The 23,087-nt window shown below is 43.4% G+C and overlaps 1 protein-coding gene across 1 annotated transcript in view; it reads left to right on the forward strand.

Annotated features, from left to right (window-relative positions):
- Positions 1-913: 913 nt before the first annotated feature.
- LOC138670279 (sarcoplasmic/endoplasmic reticulum calcium ATPase 3) overlaps positions 914-23,087 on the forward strand; it is a 319,975-nt gene continuing 297,801 nt past the window's right edge. Inside the window, exon 1 of the mRNA XM_069757474.1 lies at positions 914-1,177. Coding sequence (XP_069613575.1) covers positions 1,060-1,177 — 118 coding nt within the window. The 5' untranslated portion in view covers positions 914-1,059. The remainder of the gene's footprint in view (positions 1,178-23,087) is intronic.

Below are 23,087 nucleotides of genomic sequence, written 5' to 3' on the forward strand. Positions count from 1 at the left end.
CGGTTATACTGGTTGCTTGTGCACCTTTTTCTCCCACACTTTTTCCTTCCACTGAACTTTCCATTACTATGCTTGGATACAGCACTCTGAACAGCCAGCTTCTTTAGCAATGACCTTTTGTGGCTTACCCTCCTTGTGGAGTGTGTCAGTGACTGCCTTCTGGACAACTGTCATGTCAGCAGTCTTCCCCATGATTGTGGAGCCTCCTGAAACAGACTAAGGGACCTTTTTAAACACTTAGGAAGCCTTTGCAGGTGTTTTTTGTTAATTCTAATTTACTGAGATAATGACTTTTGGGTTGTCATTGGCTGTAAGCCATAATCATCAACATTAACAGAAATAAACACTTGAAATAGATCACTGTTTCTAATGACTCTATATATGAGTTTCACTTTTTGTATTGAAGAACTGAAATAATTAACTTTTTGATGATATTCTAACTTAGTGTATAACAAGGCAAGGCACGAGCTCCTGTGCCAGGTCCTGAGGTAGGATGGTATGTGGCACTGCCCTGGTTATGATGGCTAGGATCCTATGTGCACTGGCAGCGGTGGCGGTGCGTTATCTCTCCTCAGCGCTGCGTTATCTCTCCTCAGCGCTGCCTTAACCCCTTCCTCGCTGCACCCCTGCAAACACTTCGCAAGTCTGTAGCTGAATAAGAGGAAGTGGAGCTGGGAGAGAGGAGGGGTGCCCATATCTATACATGCTCGAGAAAAGAAAAAAAAAACACCATTTTCCACAGTAGAATGACCGAAGGCTACATCTGCGACATGCTAATGCCGAGCTAGCAGAGGCCAATGGATGGCGGCACACGGCTCTGGCGGGGGCTGGCGCTATTTGGGTGCTGACAGCAGCCAATGGCGAGGCTTTCGGTAGCACAGGATAAGTAAGTTACCACAGAACAGGAACTTTCAGTCAGTGCATTAGCTCCGGAGGAGAGCGCCGAAGCTCAGGCAGTGCAGAGGCGGCTCCCACCAGGTGCACGGCCATAGGACCCCCGGGGTTGTAGCGACCCCCGAGCCCACGCGTGACAGTGCAGCGAGGAGACGCCGGGCCACCATGGACAGCGCGCACGCCAAGCCCGTGTCCGAGGTGCTCCGCCACTTCCACGTGAATGAAAGCTGCGGGCTGAGCACCGAGCAGGTCCGGAGGAGCCGAGAGAAGTACGGAGCCAACGGTGAGTGCCCCCCGGCATCACTCCTCAGGCCCGGGCACGGCTGGGGTTTGGTGGCCACTGCTCAGGGTTGAGGCTACAGGACAGGTAAAGCCTGGTAGGCGTTTCTGGTACTTGTGGTACTACTGCGGATGGGAGCCTGACTGCTGTCACCTCACTCTTGGCTTCCGGTGCATTGCTGCTGCCCCCACACCTGCTGACAAGGGCTGCTGTGTACATCTCTAGGGGGCAGGTGCCAGAAGGTGCCATCTACCTGTGCCTGGCACATGCCACTTCTGCCACCAGACCTGAGAGCGCACCTTGTAGGACTGGTGCTGACACAATCTGATGGCATCGCTGTCACTGGCGCAGAAACCATTAAAAGTGCACTATGAACTGTAGGGTCTTAAGCTAATTTGTGTGGGTTCATAAGGAACACGGCGGTTACAGCTTGTTGCCTTGGAGACCGACCACTGCTGCTAGACAGCAGAACATGCCGATTGCGTCTAAGCTCTTTCCTATTGCGTTTCAGTGTCGTGAAGCTGTTACCTCCTAATCCTGCAAATTGGACAGCAGCAGTGGTCGGTCTCCTAGGCAACAAGCTGTAAACAAAGTGTTTAACATCTGACACATTTTTAGCACACAGTAAATTGCAAAAGTGTTTGTTTTGTTTTTACCCCTTCCAACAATCTCCATAGAAGACTGGAATAACCATCTAATCCTTAGTGGTTTACAGCCCTATATGATTATGTGCCGTAATAAGAGCACCCCTTAATGGCACCCAATATTGTGCCCTTATTCTCCTACGTGTTTCATCCTTGAGTTACTAGTAATCACCAGAGAAGTCAAGGGATAGGGTCAGAGGTCATGAAGGTCACCTCCACTCTGGGCATGGTGCGTCAAACAGGGGTGTTCTGATACCCAAGTTGTGTATTGCCCACACAGTAAGGTGGCTAAAAACTGGATGGAAGTAATGTATCCATGCCTCTGCTCCAATATAAACTATAGGAGAAGGGGTTAACCGCCCCGGGCTGTAGTAGTGTGGCTGTCAGTCTCTGACCTCATTACTATGGGAACCTTTCATCTGCCTCCTTGTGTGCAGTGGGGCATTGGTCCAGCAGAGTCAGAGCAGTACCTGCCAGGAGCATGGAGCGCTGGTGTTAGTCAGCCCCCTGGGCGGGCCAGTCCTTGGGAATCCCTCAGTGACGCAGGTTCTGGGGAGACACCCTGTGCAGGAGACAGACAGAACCACTCTGAAGGACAGCTGTAAACCAGGCAGGTCTATTACTGTATACAAAATCTGGGTTGGGACTCCTCGAAAAATGCATGGAGGTCTTTGTCACCAGCAGGGACCCATCTACGCTGAGCAATGCGAAGGAGAAAAAGTAGAAATCGTAATAATGAGGTTAACACGTTCCAAATGCGGCCATATCTCAGCGCAGAGGCTGGTGTTCTTTTAACTCTGATTTCCTGAGTAAGGTGCTTAGAGGAAACCGTGATCGCCAGAACTGACTGTGTAGAAAAGAGGAAAAAGAAGATATGTAAAACTATGCAAACTAACCAGCTGTGCTTAAGGAGAAAGTTGTTAGACATCAGGATAGATGAAACTGTTCTTTAGGACCCTTGGGTGCAATTGATTGAAGTGTAAAGAACCATCTGCATTCCAGTTGAAGCATGGATCTATCAAATTACCCCCAGATGATTTCTTAATAAATTATATGGCTGTTGATATGGTCATTGGATTACCCCATGCAGTTCTCTTAGATGTCAGTGCATAGGTATGTCCCTTTTTTGTTATGGATTTCCCCCTAAATATTTTCTGTCACCTGTGGTCTTTCTTCGCATAATTTAAAAGTGAGGTACAGGTGACCATATAGATCAGCCCTTTGGTGCTTTACCTTAGGCTATGTGCACACGTTGTGGATTTGGCTGTAGATCTGCACCGGATTGGCCGCTGTGGATTCGCAGCAGTTTTCCATGCGGTGTACAGTACCATGTAAACCTATGGAAAACCAAATCCGCTGTGCACATGCTGCGGAAAATACCACGCGGAAACGCTGCATTGTATTTTCCGCAGAATGTCAATTCTTTGTGCGGATTCCGCAGCGTTTTGCACCTGTTCTTTTATAGGAATCCGCAGGTGAAATACACACAAAAAACGCAGGAAATCTGCTGTAAATCCGCAGGTAAAACACAGTGCATTTTACCTGTGGATTTTTCAAAAACCGTGCGAAAAAATTCACACACGAATCCGCAACATGGGCACATATCCTAAAACTCCCTTCTATATATGTAGTCGCCAGGGAATGCCTTACTATGACCAGGCCAGTGGCTACTACTAATCTGTTAATCAAACCACCATCGCTCAGATCTAACTGGTTGGAGATGTGAATGCGCCACCAAATCCCCACTACTGCATTAAAAGGGGGAGTAGGCCAAAAAGGTTGCCGCAGGTGTGGACCCCTTCAGTGTCAAGTAGCGTCTCTGCATTTTGCATCTTAGCTCGCTGGAGCAAAAGGATAGTATGTAGCGGACTTTGCTTTATGAATCACCATGGTGATTATACTAATTTTACTTGAAAATGGCTTATGTAAATATGTCTATAAGTTATATAAATGAAAATTGGAACAGGTCTCCGACTCCTCATTTTCCCAAACTCCCCAGCACTGGTCACTACGGAACATGTACGTAAAGTGCAGCACAGATTCATCTCAACTGAAAGCCGAGATCAGGAATACAACATACATTTATAGGACATTTCATAACTTTCCCAAATTCTTATGAAAAAAATTACAGCACATCCTGCATTGTACTACAGGACACAATGTATTATATATTGTCAGTGCATTTTATACTGACTCCGACTTCACAGACCTGCATTGAAATGATCATTGAAGTTCTTTGCTTGATTCACTGGTATCCCATGATGACATTAGATTCCTTCAGAGACTCAGTCCTGCTATGTCAGTGTGCTCAGAGCACAACAGTGTGATTATACTACCATGTCTGAACATGGCGGCAGCCTTGTATTGCACTACTCAGGCTGCGATCACCACTTCTGCCGCTGATACCTCACCTCACCCTGGATCTCTGCTCTGTTTGCCCCATCCCATTAGCTCCTGTCACTGCTTCACGCACTAGGTAGTGTGGGCGGTGGCAGGGGGAAACTGGACCTTGCAACTATGCCATAGGCTTTAAAAAAAAAAAAAAATTGTCGTCGATCTCCTTCCACAGCTGTGACCTGGACAGGCCAGGTCAAAGCAGGAGGCAGCCACATTGTAGGAGATGCAGGACCATGGTGTCCCTCATCTGCATGCATGGGCTTCCACAAAAGCCCTCAATAACTCATCAATATAGGATGTCCACATCTTGTGTAATGCTTCCATGCCAGCAAGTCTCGGTGGGTGTATCCCCTTGGGTACTTTGGGCAATGTATAGAACCCCGAGATCTGTGGTGGGGTCCTCAGTTTTAAAAAGGTCAGTGTCTGCTATATCAGTGAACTCAACCGCATGGGTCTAGGTTCTACATTTGTTAGTAGGGTCTTGCTGGAGAACATCATTGTTCTCAGAGTAACAATGTATTTGGTTGCACATTTCAGTATATACATTCCTGTCCAGATCTACCATGTTTATTGTTTTTCACGGATGGAAATAAATTAATTATAAAGCTTCTACTATACATTGCAATGCTAATCACTCATAACACATGGATGGTATCTTGTGCTGAACATGTTTTTCATTCTTGCTGCCAGAAAAAAACTGACATGTTTTAGTGTTTTCCCACGGGTACACATTCCATGAAAAGCAAGAACGTGTGAATAATAAACTGTATTTCTATAGTGCCTCCCCCTCCCGTCTACATAGAATTGTGTCCGTACTAACTGGCATCTCCTGTATTCAGTGAGGATAGACCGAGAGGGTTTTTTACCTCCAGATTTGGATAATGACCAATTTTGGCAGATTGAGAAGCAGATTCCACTGATAAGATTTATTATTATTATTATTTATTTATATAGCACCATTGATTCCATGGTGCTGTACATGAGAAGGGGTTACATACAAGTTACAAATATCACATACAGTAAACAAACTAACAATGACGGACTGATACAGAGGGGCGAGGACCCTGCCCTTGCGGGCTTACATTCTACAGGATTATGGGGAAGGAGACAGTAGGTTGAGGGTTGCAGGAGCTCCGGTGTTGGTGAGGCGGTAGCTTCGTTGGTGATGAGGCAGCAGCGGTGTCAGTGCAGGCTGTAGGCTTTCCTGAAGAGATGAGTTTTCAGGTTCCGTCTGAAGGATCCGACTGTGGTTGATAGTCGGACGTGTTGGGGCAGAGAGTTCCAGAGGATGGGGGATATTCGGGAGAAGTCTTGGAGGCGATTGGATGAGGAGCGAATAAGTGTGGAGGAGAGAAGGAGGTCTTGGGAGGACCGGAGGTCACGTGAGGGAAGATATCGAGAGATTAGTTCAGAGATATATGGAGGAGACAGGTTGTGGATGGCTTTGTAGGTCAGTATTAGCAATTTGAACTGGATATGCTGAGGGAATGGGAGCCAGTGAAGAGATTTGCAGAGGGGGGAAGCGGAGGAGTAGCGAGGAGAGAGATGGATTAGTCGGGCAGCAGAGTTAAGGATGGACTGGAGAGGTGCAAGGGTGTTAGCAGGGAGGCCACAGAAAAGGATGTTGCAGTAGTCAAGGCGGGAAATGATGAGGGCGTGCACAAGCATTTTAGTAGATTGGGGGTTGAGGAAAGGACGGATCCTGGAGATATTTTTGAGCTGGAGGCGACAGGAGGTGGAAAGAGCTTGGATGTGTGGTTTGAAGGACAGGGCAGAGTCGAAGGTTACTCCGAGGCAGCGGACTTCGGGTACAGGGGAAAGCATGATGTCATTGACTGCGATAGATAGGTCAAGTAAGGAAGATTTGTGGGATGGAGGAAAGATGATGAGTTCAGATTTGTCCACATTGAGTTTGAGGAAGCGAGAGGAGAAGGAGGATATGGCTGATAGGCACTCTGGGATTCTGGACAGCAGAGCGGTGACGTCTGGGCCAGAGAGGTAGATCTGAGTGTCGTCAGCATAGAGGTGGTACTGAAAATCCATGGGACTTTATGAGTTGTCCCAAGCCAAGTGTATAGATTGAGAAGAGTAGGGGTCCTAGAACAGAGCCTTGGGGGACTCCAACAGAGAGAGGGTGGGATGAGGAGGTAGTATGGGAGTGGAAAACGCTGAATGTGCGGTTGGAAAGGTACGAGGCGATCCAGGATAGGGCGAGGTCTTTGATGCCAAAGGAGGAGAGGATCTGTAGTAGGAGGCAGTGGTCAACTGTGTCGAAAGCAGAGGACAGGTCTAGAAGGAGGAGTACAGAGTATTGTCCAGTAGCTTTGGCGGTAAGTAGGTCGTTAGTGATTTTGGTCAGGGCAGTCTCAGTTGAGCGATGGGGGCGGAAACCAGATTGTAGATTGTCGTACAACAAGTTAGATGAGAGGTGGGAGGAGAGTTCAGCATGGACGTGCTGCTCCAGGAGTTTGGAAGCAAATGGGAGCAGCGATATTGGGCGATAGCTGGACATAGCAGTTGGATCGAGGGTTGGCTTTTTAAGGATAGGCGTGATTGTGGCATGTTTGAACGCAGAGGGGAAGGTGCCAGAAGTTAGTGATAGGTTGATTTTACAACGTTGCTTATTTTCATGTGTACTATTGATTTATAAAGTAAAAATTAAAACTCTGATCGTAAGGCTCTTTGGAAGAGGGGGTAGTTCTAGCTGGTGGGACCCATTTTGATCTTGAGATTGAAGTGGTGGCTCCTTTCTAATTAAATGGAGTTGTGATGAGCGAGTATACTCGTTGCTCGGGTCGTCTCCCAGTATTTGTGAGTGCTCGGAGATTTCGTTTTTGTTGACGCAGCTGCATGATTTACGGCTTATAAACAGCTTGAATACATGTGGGGATTCCCTAGCAACCAGGCAACCTCCACATGTGCTCAGTCTGGCTAGCAGCCGTAAATCATGCAGCTGCATCAACAAAAACTAAATCTCCGAGCACTCACAAATACTCGGAGACCACCTGAGAAACGAGTATACTCACTAGATGCTGTACTTTGAACACTGAGAACTGCGACGCATTTAAAGGGAAATTGAAACACTTCTTGATGGCTTCCTGTGGCTGTTCTTTGATGAGAGGGGGTTTACAGTGTACAGGACAGACTTTCAATTTGCCAAGCTCTACGCAATGCTCACTGGATGGCAGATCACTTCCAAACAGACTCATGGCAGGAGTTTTCTAAAATGATAGTTAACCTTTTACTAAATCCTAAAATGTAAACCAAAGAAGGATGAAATATACACCTTACTGTATTGTGCAGAATATCTGAGACGGCACTCATATGGCATAGATTATAACCAGGTTGAGCAACTACTTTATATGTCAAACCTATTTGCAGACTCCAAGTATAATGGAATCTGTGTTTATTCATGAAGACCTTTCTTAAACTGTCCTCCTGGCAGGTGTAGTAATTTGTTGAATAATCTAATTGCTCAATTTTAATTTCTATTGCTGTGGGTGGTTTAATTCCTCTGTACATGTGTTCAGATCCTTAAACTAAAGCAACGCTGATTAATTATAAGATGTTTAATGCATGTGCGAGGAAGCGCTACCTATCCTTTTAAAAATGCTATCGGAGCTATAATTGGCATAATTCATAGAAGGTGTTATGTAAGAGTGTTTATAAGACAAGGCTATAGCTTTCCAGTCGTATTTAATCTCAAAAAGTTTCATTTCTCTTTCTATGTTGGTCAAAGAGTTCCTTTAATTCATATATGAATGCTATAGGAATAGAGTGGAGCCAATGCAGCGGAAATGCAAAATGCTGTAGGACGTTTTGGACTAATTTATTGAATTTTCAGAAATACTGGGTGAGATTAATTGCCGTTTTTGACACTAAATTCTTCAAAATGGCACATGAGATTCATGAATGAGAGAACTGTAGCACATGGAGAAGCCGATGGAGAACAACATTTCTCTATTGTGTGAGTCTGTGGAAATTGGATTCCACGCAGATGTCATCCGAATGTCCAGTGTTTTCCACATACCCATAGACTTGAATGGGTAAGTGGCATCTAATTTTGGCGTGAAATCTTAGAATCTGTCTGGGGGGGGGGGGGGGGAAGAAAACGCAGAATGATGTCAGTGGGGAAAAAAAAAAGTCTTCAGCACTGCCCCACTGAAAAACATTGGTCCAAGTACTATGTGATGGTGGGGGGGGAGATGGCACTCGTCTGATTTTACTGTGACAGTCAGCTGTGCGGGTGTAAAGTGACGGCAGGTGGTAGCAGTGGCCGAGAAGATGTGGCGGGGCGTTGATAAAGTGAGACTTGTACCCATGCAGGCAGCCTTTAGCTGATGGTACCGGCTGGCCAGGACCATGAATTCCACAGATTGAGGCTGCCGTCACACTAGCATTATTTGGTCAGTATTTTACATCGGTATTTCTCAGCCAAAACCAGGAGTGGGTGATAAATGCAGAAGTGGTGCACATGTTTCTATTATACTTTTCCTCTAATTGTTCCACTCCTGGATTTGGCTTACAAATACTGAGGTAAAATACTGACCAAATACTGCTAGTGTGACGGCAGCCTAATAAAGGAGACTTCCGTTCAAACGTGGGGACTTTACTGAACTTGATAAGGGTTACGTACAAGCAATAGCAGGTAGTCTTAAGCGCGTCTCCTTCACAATGAAAAGCATTTTCATTCACATGGTTTTCTTCCACTGTAGTCTACTCCAGGGCCGTGAAGCACACTATTTCTCCACAACCCAGCCTCTAGTCCACAGTCCTGATCAGCAAGTTTCTCTCTACTGTACTCGCTCATTGGTTCTCCATCCTATTATGATGGAATCCCTGCATCTATCGCTCGGGACCAGAACTAGTCCCACTTTCTGTCCTCTTAAGTCCATTACCTCCAGCGCTAAAAAGCTCTAGGTTTTTTTGTGGCAAGTCATCCTATTCAAGGAACCCTTTAAAGTGGAAGACTACTTTGTCTCGTGAGTAGTGTTGAGCGATACCGTCCGATACTTGAAAGTATCGGTATCGGATAGTATCGGCCGATACCCGAAAAATATCGGATATCGCCGATACCGATATCCGATACCAATACAAGTCAATGGGACATCAAGTATCGGAATGTATCCTCATGGATCCCAGGGTCTGAAGGAGAGGAAACTCTCCTTCAGGCCCTGGGATCCATATTAAAGTGTAAAATAAAGAATTAAAATAAAAAATATTGTTATATTCACCTCTCCGGCGGCCCCTGGACATCAGCGGGAGGATCCGGCGTCCGGCACGGCTTCTTTCTTCAAAATGCGCGCCTTCAGGACCTGTGGAATGACGTCCCGGCTTCTGATTGGTCGCGTGCCGCCCATGTGACCGCCACGCGACCAATCAGAAGCCGCGACGTCATTCCTCAGGTCCTAGAAGGCGCTCATTCTAGGACTTTAGCTGAGGAATGACGTCGCGGCTTCTGATTGGTCGCGTGGCGGTCACATGGGCGGCACGCGACCAATCAGAAGCCGGGACGTCATTCCACAGGTCCTGAAGGCGCGCATTTTGAAGAAAGAAGCCGTGCCGGACGCCGGATCCTCCCGCTGATGTCCAGGGGCCGCCGGAGAGGTGAATATAACAATATTTTTTATTTTAATTCTTTATTTTACACTTCCGATACCGATACCCGATATCACAAAAATATCGGATCTCGGTATCGGAATTCCGATACCGCAAGTATCGGCCGATACCCGATACTTGCGGTATCGGAATGCTCAACACTACTCGTGAGTAATTCTTTAACCCCTTAATCCCATTGGACGTACTATCCTGTCGAGGTGACCTGGGACTTAATTCCCAGTGACGGGATAGTACGTCCAGCGCGATCAGCCGCGCCCACGGGGGAAGCGCGGCCAATCGCCGCCGGGTGTCAGCTGATTATTACAGCTGACACCCGGCACTATATGCCAGGAGCGGTCACGGACCGCTCCCGGGACGTTAACCGTTGGAACACTGCGATCAAACATGATCGCAGCGTTCTGGCGGCACAGGGAAGCATCGCGCAGGGATAAATAATATTTAGATACATTTCCTTATGTAAATAAAAACAAACAATAAAAGTACACCTATTTAGTATCGCCGCGTCCGTAACGATCCAACCTATAAAACGGTCCCACTAGTTAACCCCTTCAGTGAACACCATAAAAAAAGAGGCAAGAAACAACACTTTATTATCATACCGCCGAACAAAAAGTGGAATAACACGCGATCAAAAAGATGGATATAAATAACCATGGTACCGCTGAAAACATCTTGTCCCACAAATAACGAGCCGCCATACTGCATCATCAGCGAAAAAATAAAAAGTGATAGTCCTCAGAATAAAGCGATGCAAAAATAATTATTTTGTATATAAAATAGTTTTTATTGTATAAAAAGTGCCAAAACATAAAAAAATGATATAAATGAGGTATCGCTGTAATCATACTGATCCGAAGAATAAAACAGCTTTATCAATTTTACCAAACGTGGAATGGTATAAACGCCGCCCCCCCCCCCCCAAAAAAAAAAAAAAAAATTCATGAATAGCTGTTTTTTGGTCATACTGCCACAGAAAAATTGGAATAAAAAGCGATCAAAAGATGACACATGCCCAAAAATGGTACCAATAAAAACGTCAACTCGTCCCGCAAAAAAACAAGACCTCACATGACTCTGTGGACCAAAATATGGAAAAATTATGGCTCTCAAAATGTGGAGACGCAAAAACTATTTCTTGCAATAAAAAGCGTCTTTTAGTGTGTGACAGCTGCCAATCATAAAAGTCCGCTAAAAAACCCGCTATAAAAGCAAATCAAACCCCCCCCCCCCCCTTCATCACCCCCTTATTTAGGGAAAAATAATAAAATTTTAAATGTATTTATTTCCATTTTCCGGTTAGGGTTGGGGCTAAAGTTAGTATTTGGATTACATTTACGGTTGGAATTAGGGTTGGGATTGGGGTTAGGGTGTGGTTAGGGTTAGGGGAGTGTTTGGATTAGGGTTTCAGTTAGAATTCAGGGGTTTCCACTGTTTAGGCACATCAGGGGCTCCCCAAACACGACAAGACTTCCGCTCTCAATTACAGCCAATTCTGCGTTGAAAAAGTAAAACAGTGCTCCTTCCCTTCCGAGCTCTCCCGTGCGCCCAAATAGTGGTTTACCCCAACATATGGGGTATTGGCGTACTCAGGACAAATTGTACAACAACAATTGTACAACCAATTTCTCCTGTTACCCTTGATAAAATAAGACAAATTGGAGCTGAAGTAAATTTGTGAAAAAAAAAAAAAAAAAATGTTCATTTTTTTTTTTTAAACATTCCAAAAATTCCTGTGAAACACCTGAAGGGTTAATAAACTTCTTGAATGTGGTTTTGAGCACCTTGAGGGGTGCAGATTTTAGAATGGTGTCACTCTTGGGTATTTTTTTATCATATAGACCCCTCAAAGTGACATCAAATGAGATATGGTCCCTAAAAAAAAAAATGGTGTTGTAAAAATGAGAAATTGCTGGTCAACTTTTAACCCTTATAACTCCCTAACACAAAAAAAAAATGTGGTTCCAAAATTGTGCTGATGTAAAGTAGACATGTGGGAAATGTTACTTAGTAAGTATTTTGTGTGACATACAGTATCTCTGTGATTTTAAAGGCAATAAAAATTAAAAGTTGGAAAATTGTGAAATTTTCAAAATTTTCCCCAAATTTCCTTTTTTTTTCCCCCACAAATAAACGCAGGTAATATCAAAGAAATTTTACCACTATCATGAAGTACAATATGTCATGAGAAAACAGTGTCCGACTCATCAGGATCCGTTGAAGCGTTCCAGAGTAAGGCTAGGTGCACACGATGCGGATTTTGCTGCGAATCTGCAGCAGTTTCCCACGAGTTTACAGTGCAATGTAAACCTATAGGAAACCGAAAACTCTGTGTCCATGCTGCGGAAAAAATGCGTGGAAACGCATTGGTTTACATTCCGCAGCATGTCAATTCTTTCTGCAGAATCCGCAGCGGTTTTACACCTGCTCCATAATAGAAAACCGCAGTGGAATCCGCACAAAAACCGCAGTAAATCCACAGGAAAAACGCAGTGTTTTTGCCCTGCGGATTTATTAAATCCGCTGCAGAAAAATCCGCAGTGGACCATTCTACGTGTGCACATACCCTTATAACCTCATAAAGGGACAGTGGTCAGAATTGTTAAGATCTCGCTATCCCTGTCCGTACATCTCTTTATGCTGTGGCTCACATCTTGGCAGTGCTGCACACTTGTTACTTCTTCAGACTCTTTTATCTGACTTTCTAACCAGGAAACAGTTCTCTCCCTAACCATTAACCCAACAATTATCATCTTCTGACCCTGCTCTGGACAGAACTTGCCTTGCTCAGGAACATTTTACATTTCACATGACAGGAAAAAAATAAAAAAATCTTTTGAATTTGCATAATGCGATTTGGTGTCTTCAGGGGTAGAAACGTGACAGTACAGTCCACTATTACAAGAGCAGTACTAGGTCAGGGTAAGTAGTGTAAATAATGATGTTTCTATTCTCTTTCGGCAGGCGATAAAACACTAATTAAAGTTACAAACACTTCTTGATGTAATGACCAAACTTTATTTCTTTACATAATACTGGACAGTTCTTTACATCATTCTATGTTACTTTGTTGTCAGATTTCCAAGTCCATTTTGTTCTAGTAATTGATGACGTTCATTGTATATAGGGTAGAATAAACTAAAAATTCTTGCCTTTTTTTAAACCTTGGCTTTTTCTGACAACCCAATCTGACCAAATCTCTTACGAAGTAGGTAGGGTTGTTCTGTAAGTAGTAAAGCAACTCTATTATATTAGGCTACGTTCACACTATTGTTGTGCGCCGCTGCGTCGGCGACACAACGCACGCAAAAATGCACCAAAACGCACGCAAAAACGCTGCGTTTTGCGACGCATGCGTCGTTTTTTGCCAAAATTTGGACGCAAGAAAAATGCAACTTGTTGCGTTTTCTTGGTCCGACGCTTGCGGCAAAAAAGATGCATGCGTCGCACAACGCAACAAACAACATGGGGGACGCATGCATTTTTAAATATAGGGGCGCATGACGCATGCGTCGCCCGACGCAAACCCGACGCAAAGTAGCATAACGCTAGTGTGAACGTAGCCTTACATTGCATATCTATTTTGTATGTGTGCCAGGTAATTCTTTAAAATGTAAACATTTTACTCTAAGCTATTATCAAACACATTGGTGCCTTTATGACTTTTTTTTTTTTTTTTTTTTAGCCTGTATACATTTAAGTAATGTTTCAGTATTTAATTCAGTAAAAATTTTGGCTTGTATTACCTACAGCTGAAATTGAAGGAAGTAAACTGCATGTGTCAGTTTGGCCCAGTTCTATTGCCCCATAATAACGTGTTGAAAACCTGAAGATGGATAATTGTGCCACACTAATTCTGGGGCTCATTTCCATCAGTTCATGTCATTGTCACTCAAATGTCATAAAGTACAAGCCATTTTTTTTCTTGGCTTTAAAGGGAACCTGTCACCCCGTTTTTTGAGATTGAGATATAAATACTGTTAAATAGGGCCTGTGCTGTGCGTTACTATGGTGTATGTAGTGTACCCTGATTCCCCATGTATGCCAAGAAATACATTACCAAAGTCGGCGTTTTCGCCTGTCAATCAGGCTGGTCTGGTCAGGTGGGCGTGTTCACAGCGTTCTTTTCTTCCCCAGGTTTCCGTTGGTGGCGTAGTGGTGTGCGCATGTCCAAGGTCCGGATTCCCTGTGCCCACGTGAAGACACAGCGCGCGATCTGCGCTGTCATTCCTTTCATCGGTGCGGGCGGCCATCTTCCTGGGGCCGCGCGTGCGCAGATGTAGTGCTCTGCTGCACGGGGCTTCAGGAAAATGGCCGCGGGATGCCGCGCGTGCGCAGAAGAGATCGCGGCGGCCATTCTCCCAAAGCCGAGATGCAAACTCGGCTTTGGGAAAATGGCCGCCGCGATCTCTTCTGCGCACGCGCGGCATCCCGCGGCCATTTTCCTGAAGCCCCGTGCAGCAGAGCACTACATCTGCGCACGCGCGGCCCCAGGAAGATGGCCGCCCGCACCGATGAAAGGAATGACAGCGCAGATCGCGCGCTGTGTCTTCACGTGGGCACAGGGAATCCGGACCTTGGACATGCGCACACCACTACGCCACCAACGGAAACCTGGGGAAGAAAAGAACGCTGTGAACACGCCCACCTGACCAGACCAGCCTGATTGACAGGCGAAAACGCCGACTTTGGTAATGTATTTCTCGGCATACATGGGGAATCAGGGTACACTACATACACTATAGTAACGCACAGCGCAGGCCCTATTTAACAGTATTTATATCTCAATCTCAAAAAACGGGGGTGACAGGTTCCCTTTAAAGTTTTCTATAAAAATCTCTGAAGAAAATCACTATACTCAGAACATGCGTTGTTTTCATAAATACAAAAACCCTCCATAGACCTGAAAATGAGCACAAACCAAACGTTCATAATAAAACATTTTAAGTAATATCTGGTCACAAAAAACACAAGAGTTGAAATCTCTTGTTTGCAATAACACTGTCAAGGTAAAGTTGTAGAGGAACTGAACTGGTTAACTTTAGACTAATACATTACTATTAATGCATACAGTTTTGCCCTTTTTCAGTAAATTTGATATTGCTCTCCTTATGCCTTTATACAGAATGGCATTTTTTTTTAGAATATTCTACCAGGTGCATACCAGACAGTTTCTTTGTCCTTTGCCAATCTATTTTTTTTTTTTTTTTTAGACCCTGACGTGTTCATGTGTTCAGTTGGCCCCTGTTTGTGCGCATTCAGTATGAGATGTAAATCCAGGAGCATCTGTACTACTCGTCAATGTATAACTGCAGGCCCACTGCTCCATTTACATCACTAGCTTCTACAGTACGTCATAGGTGTACGGATAGAGGCTCTCCCGATGTATACTGCTGATGGAAGACTGAAATGTATCCTACTGCTTAGGCATTTACTGTAACATGGGTGTATAGATAGATAGCATTATTGTAGTTTTCCAATGGTTAAGGAGAGCCATGTTTGGCACACAGAAAAGAATTTCCCAGAATATATGCCACATATAGGCTCCAAATGTGATGTGAAAGGCACCTAAAACAGCTGACTGGCTCTGGTTGCTACAATTCTGATTATAGTCTACTAATTTTTCTTAATCCTTTTTCAGTGTTTGTTTAACTCAATTGTATCTCACTTAACATGTAATTTGGAAATTTGTTGTATCCTAAGTGCATAGTCTTTTATCTACATTAGACTGAATTTGCCATTTCTCTGCTCATCTGTACCATCTCTCTAATTCCATCTTCCTGTAATGTAATCTTCTGTGTCAATAGTATCAAATACCAATATGGAAATTTGATTCTTCTCCAAGCTACGTATAAGGTCAATAACAATTAGGCTTCTTTTACACTTACTGTGTTTTTTTGCGTCCCGGCTTTGCTGTAATTTTCACGGTCTGCTACAAAAACAGGCCACAAAAAACTTGCGGATCACGGTTTTTCTGGTTTCGAATAGTGGGAAAAAGAAGGGGAAAAGAAAAACAGCGGCCCCATTGATTGATCAAATGGGGCGTGTCTGTAAGGTGTAAAAAATATCAAGCAGGATTGATATTTTTTCACGGGCGTAAATATGGCCCTCACTGTCATACGGCGTATGGCACTCCGACATATTTTTGCGGCCTGTTTTTGCAGCCACATAGTAATCTATTGGGGCCGCAAAAACACAGCAAGTGTAAAATAAGCCTAAGGCCGGCGTCACACTCAGCGTATAAAAATACAGTCCGTAATTTACGGCCGTAATACGCTGAAAAGTACCCAAAATAGTGGTCCGTATCTCCTCCGTAGGAAGGGTGTGTCAGCGTATTTCGCGCATGGCATCCTCCGTATGTAATCCGTATGGCATCCGTACTGCGAGATTTTCTCGCAGGCTTGCAAAACCAACATACGGATATACAAGGGATCCATGTGCTCAAGAAATAATAAATAAATAAATATATATATAAATATATATATATATATATATATATATATATATATATATATATATATATATATATATATATATATATATATATATATATTTTTTTTTTATCCAGCGCGAGATAGCTTAAAAGCCGGCAATTCAATTGCCGGCTTTTGCGATCTCCTTCCTAAATCCGACATGATTTGAGACATGGTTTACATACAGTAAACCATCTCATATCCCCCTTTTTTTTGCATATTCCACACTACTAATGTTAGTAGTGTGTATGTGCAAAATTTGTCCATTCTAGCTATTAAATTAAAGGGTTAAATGGCGGAAAAAATTGGCGTGGGCTCCCACGCAATTTTCTCCGCCAGAGTAGTAAAGCCAGTGACTGAGGGCAGATATTAATAGCCTGGAGAGGGTCCATGGTTATTGGCCCCCCCCTGGCGAAAAACATCTGCCCCCAGCCACCCCAGAAAAGGCACATCTGGAAGAGGCGCCTCTTCTGGCACTTGGCCACTCTCTTCCCATTCCCGTGTAGCGGTGGGATATGGGGTAATGAAGGGTTAATGTCACCTTGCTATTGACACCTATCCATTATTAATGCAATTGTATGAAAGAGTTAAAAAAAACACACACATTATTAAAAAGTCTTTTAATGAAATAAACACACCGTTTGTTGTAATATTTTATTGTACGCTCAATCCACTGGCTGAAGACCCTCGCTCTGTGACAAAGAAAAAATAATAAACCAACAATATACATACCTTCTGAGGATCTGTAACGTCCCACGTTGTAAATCCATCTGAAGGGGTTAATTTTTTTTTTACAGCCAGGAGCTCTGCTAATGCAGCTCTGCTCGTGGCTGTAAAACCCCAGCGAATGAATGGAAACTAGGTCAATGACCTGTAAGTTGCCTTCATTCGCGGTGAGGCGCCCTCTGCTGGATGTCCTTCGAGCGTAGGAAAAAAAATCAGAAAAGTTCCCAGGCTCTAGTTCAAATGAGGACAACCAGCAGAGGGCGCCTCACCGCGAATGAAGGTAACTACATTCTTCATACGATGGCGTCCTTTTTGTCTTCCTGCCGCGGCTCCTGTGCAGGCGTACTTTATTTGCCTCTCTGGCCTTTACAGCATTAGCAATTATGCCTTATTCTTTGGTTCAAGCATAATTTTGATTTTATTCTTTTTTTAAATGTTTCTTGTTCCCCTATAATGCGCGACTTCTATTGATTCCAAGCCCTTGGCTTATTAATAAAACTGTCACCTTTTGCTTCACATTTGTTTGTAACAAATAAAAAACATTGTTTCTAATAGCAGAAGTTGAACAAGCTGCTGCAGGTTCCACTAAAAGCCAGAGAAATGACACACAAGTATTTAAAGCATTTTTGGACAGCTGTTAAATTAATGTAATATCTGCTATCTAATCTGAATTCCATTAACTTGTAGTTCCTTGATATTTCTATTCTGCAGACCAACATGACTATACTGATCAGTAAACTGAAGGTTCTGTTTAAAATGTACGGAATATAATATTATGTAATTTATATTTATATTGCCAAGACTTTACACGTGCTGCGCCGATTCTTTGGAATGCACTACCTAGGTTAATACGATTTATCCCCAATCCCCACAGCTTTAAGCGTACCCTAAAAACTCATTTGTTCAGACTGGCCTACCACCTCAATGCATTAACCTAACGATCCCTGTGTGGCCTATTTATAAAAAAACAAAAAACAATCAGGTTCCTCGCATCATGTTCTCATACACTTTATGCAGTTAATAGCCCTCTGTGTCTGTACTGCTACATACTTAGGCAGGTAACTGGTTCATGCAGCTTTACATGAACACCTGAGCCTTACACTATGGCTGGTCCGAATAACTAAAGCAATTGTTACCATCCACCTCTCGTGTCTCCCCTTTTCCTCATAGTCTGTAAGCTTGCGAGCAGGGCCCTCATTCCTCCTGGTATCTGTTTTGAACTGTATTTCTGTTATGCTGTAATGTCTATTGTCTGTACAAGTCCCCTCTATAATTTGTAAAGCGCTGCGGAATATGTTGGCGCTATATAAATAAAAATTATTATTATTATTATTATTATTATTATTATTATTATTGTTAAAGTTTTACAAATAAATGTTGAAGCAATAAGCAAAATATGCATTTATCTAACATTTCAGGATGGTTCCTCCAAAAATATATATCATTGTAGTAGTCTTTTCCCTTTAGTGACATGTAGAGATGATCGAATCTTTTGACATTTGAATTTGCCAAGTTTGATCAATTTTTCACAAAAATTTTGATTTGCAGTGAATTTACCTCCTATTCAAATACTACAAGGCCTTCAATTGCGCTGAGAAGACACTACCGCGCTGAAGTCTTCTAGTACTGAATTCTTTAAAAATTGTTTAATGCAAACGCAGCATTAGTATTATCAAAGTAACTTTACCATAAAACAGATGGTAACTTGGTAGGGACCAACATTCAACTAATTTTACAAAAACATGTAACATTTAACAGTACAAAAAAATATCTCTTGGCCATTTGTGATCAAACAAACCGTTCTTTGCAGAACACTGATTCAAACTGTTCTGTCACTTTCAGAGGTAACATTATCCTGTTGTAACAAAAATGGTTGATGTGCTGTATATTCCATAACACTGTCCACTTCCTCCGTATTAATACGCTTGCCAGAGGCAAAGGCTGCCAATTGTGGCCTGTGTTTGGTAATACTATTCGAATGACTGGTACCTTGATGGTGTTTCTGCTCCTAGAGGCTCCTACATTTAGCCATGGTATTCTTATTTTACATTTCTATTCTCATAAATACTATAATTACGTTTTGTCTCTATTCAGCACCAATTATTCAATCCTTGCCAAAAAGGAGACCTAACAAGAAATTGTATGTCAGTAGGTATACATACAGAAATCAAAATGTGGCACCAGGTCTCAAAGATGTGGTGTACAAAATAGACACTTACAGTGTATACTCGTGTATAAGCCGAGATTTTCAGCACATTTGTTTTTTTTTTTTTTTTGTGTGCTGAAAACGCCCCCCACCTCAGCTTGTACACAAGTCATGGTCCAGTAAGCCGGAGCGGGAGTGGAGCAAGCGGCAGGAGCCGGCAGCTGTGACATCACTCGCCCTCCTGGCGCCATCGCTGAACGTCCCTGCATCTCCGTTGTCCCAGCGCCGGCAACGCTTCTTGTGGTCACATGGTACCGCTCACTAAGGTAATGTATATGCATGCGTCTCCACTCCCATAGGTGTGGAGGGCATGATCATTACCTTAATGAGCGGTACCACGTGACCGCTCAGCACAGGAAGTGTTGCAGGGACATTCAGCTACGGCGCCAGGAGGGTGAGGATGATGTGGGGGAGCAGAGCCATGCATAGAAGGATGGGACTGGGGGAGCTGAGCCATGCATACAAGATGGAACGGGGGAGACGGACAGGACATGGGGAGCCACACAGAGCAGGACAAGATGGGGGGGCACACATAGCATTACAGGATGGGGGGAGCCACATATAGCAGGACAGGGATTATGGGGCAATGCATACCCGGCTTATACTCGAGTCAATAAGCTTACCCAATTTTCCGTAACAAAATTAGGTGCCTCGGCTTATACTCCGGTCGGCTTATACTTGAGTGTATATACGGTAAGTGTTTGCATTTTTTTTTTTTAACCAAATGAACATAAACAGGATGTTTGACATGAACTGTATGTGAGGTAGACCGTTGCAGTTAAATATATATGGATTTTAGAAAATTTTCATTTTGTAAAGGATTGCATAAGAAATGCAAAAACTCAGTACAGGTGCTGGTGACAAGCAAGTTTGCTGTCTGACACTGTAGATTCCACTTGCAAATATACTTACCGTACTTTTGGATTGATAAGATGCACTTTTTCGCCTAGTTTGGGAGGAAAACTGTGCATTTTATCTGAATGCAGCTTACTTTGGGGGCCGCTGCAGTGGAGAGGTGTCAGAGGCAGGGCTTTGGAGTCTGCGACTGTGTCCATTTTGGTGGAGTCGGTATAAAATGGACAGACTCCAACTCCTAAATTATATAACAAATTGGTACAGTAGTTTAATGCAGTATGTGCTGTAAATGTTTTCATAAGAATCTGGGAAAGTTATGAAATGTCTTATAAATGTATGTTCTGTTCCTGATCTCAGGATCTTGGCTTTTAGTGGAGATGAATCTGTGCTGTACTTTATGTACATGCTCAGTAGTGACCAGTTCTGGGGAGTTGGAGCCTGAGGTTTGGCTTACTGACTCCACAGCCCTGGTCACAGGAGGTAGGGTGATGCTGCAGGCCCTGGGCTGGGAGGAGGGGGTATGAAGCTGCTGTAGGCCTTTTGGTTTTCAGAAAATTTCATCTGAGACCCTGTAGTTTCCATTGCTTTCACTGTGGTGGATTTCGGGAAAATGGCCGCTGGAGGTGGCACATGTGCAGATTGAGATCTCTGCTCCCAAGATCTCAATCTGCACATCCTTCTCCGCCAGTGGCCATTTTCCTGAAATCCACCGCAGTGAAAACAATGGGAAGTACAGAGTCTCCGCCAACATTTTCTAAAAGGGAGTAGGAATTTGGGTTAATTGGATCTGTTTTAATTCCCTGGGACTTGAGGATTTCTCTTTAAATTATTCTCAAACTTAATTCACATTTAAAACCCTGCTGTTCTATTCGTTTCCACTATACACTTGTACTGCTCCGGTCATTTTTGACCGGCCCTATTAAAATGCTGTTTTAGCTACTTAAAATTTTTTTTTTGAATACCTGTTACATTATTATACTGTATGTGAGTATGGTTGGTCATTATATAAAAAAAATAAGAAAAATACGTATACTCAATTTTTATTTATTTTGTGTTTATAAAGGTTACAAGGGTTTATTGAATTCTGCACATAAATTACAAATTTGAGCTTAACTAACTAAAACAACTACTACTGCTACTATAACAACTATAACAACTATAACTAACTACAACTAAAACTAGATGGTGGCCCGATTCTAATGCATCGGATATTCTAGAATATGCATGTCCACATAGTATATTGCCCAGCCACATGTAGTATATTGCCCAGCCACGTAGTATATTGCCCAGCCACGTAGTATATTGCCCAGCCACGTAGTATACAGAGCCACGTAGTATAGAGACTTAAAAAAATAAATAAACATGTACTCACCTTCCGAAGGCCCGTTGAAGTCCTGCTATACTAACAATTCGCCGCCTTTCCCGATCCTCGCGTCGCTCCCGGGAACGCTCCTTTGCAAGCGGCAGCTTCCGGTCCCAGGGCTTGTATGAGCAGGATCTGTGATGACGTCGCGGTCACATGACCGTGACGTCACGGCAGGTCCTTGTCGCACACCAGCCCTGGCACCGGAAGCTGCCGCTTGCAAAGGAGCGGTCCCGGGAGCGACGCGAGGAGTGGGAAAGGCGGCGGATGGTGAGTATAGCAGTTTTTTTTTTTTTTTTTAAATTATTTTTAGCATGACATATTTACTATTGATGCTGCATAGGCAGCATCAATAGTAAATAGTTGGTGACACACAGGGTTAATAGCAGCGGTAATGGAGTGCGTTACACCGCGGCCCGTCACCACTGCCATTAACCCTGTGTGAGCGGTGTGGAGGGGATTATGGAGCGGGCGCCGGGCAGTGAGTGCAGGGGAGTAGGGAGGGACTAATCTGACTGTGCCCGTCGCTGATTGGTCGCGGCAGCCATGACAGGCAGCTGCCGAGACCAATCAGCGAATGAATAACCGTGACAGAAGGACAGACAGACGGAAGTGACCCTTAGACAAATATATATATATATATATTTTAACTGCGTGCAAACATTTTGAAAAAAAAAAATAGTAAAAAAAATAAAAAGTCAGTTTCCCCCCCCCCCCCCCCCCAGAAAATCTTCACATAATTCTATTGTTTACATTCAGGACAACAATAATGCACATGTCTGCCTAGTCCATTATCATGTCTGGCTTTCTATCTTCTCAATTGCTTATTGCATCATCATTGTACATTGTGCTCATAAGTATCACTTGTTTATATTTTTTTGGGGAACATAAACCACTGTTGTCTTGAGTGAAATAAAACATGGAACTATGTACACCTCTTTGGCTGAGAATATCTTGTGGAATCTCAGGCTTGTTTTCACAGAACTGTACTGAAAGCCAATATGTATTATTTTTTTTTTTTTTGCACTTGTACTGTTCCCGGTCAAAAATGACCGAATAGCCTTTTAGCTAATTTTATGGTTTGCATGTGTAAATCTGCACCTAAAGCAACTGTTTACTTCATAAACAATAGTAGTTGCAATAAGTAGTCTCAAAAGAAATTATAACTCATTTGTTTTACTCAAAAAATGGCTGAAATTAGCTAAAAGGCTATTCGGTCATTTTTGACCGGGAAAAGTACAAGTGTCAAAAAAAAATAAAAAATGTGGCGCAAAAACTAAACCAAAAAAAAGGACCCTTAGAAAGAACCCCTCAAATTAGGAAAATAGAAGTAACCACAAGTTTCAGAACCGCATAATGAATTGTTTATAAAATATCAAAGTTCAAAAACGGTCATTTTTGACCGAACAGTACAGCAGGGTTAATAGATTTGCTAATTTCTAGTGATTACTCCAGATAATCCCCTCTCCTCCTCCTCTGTGATCACTGTATACTCACAGCAAAGCTGCATTATGGTGCATTCTACACGTTCCATCTTTGCCTTATGTGTAAGATACTTCTCCCCACAATGAGACAACTATTTCTTCTTATCCCCTGTCACCACTCTGTTATGCGGTGTTTATGTTTAGAGGCT

The sequence above is a fragment of the Ranitomeya imitator genome, chromosome 3, assembly GCF_032444005.1.
Source record: "Ranitomeya imitator isolate aRanImi1 chromosome 3, aRanImi1.pri, whole genome shotgun sequence".
NCBI classification, from domain to species: Eukaryota; Metazoa; Chordata; class Amphibia; order Anura; family Dendrobatidae; genus Ranitomeya; species Ranitomeya imitator.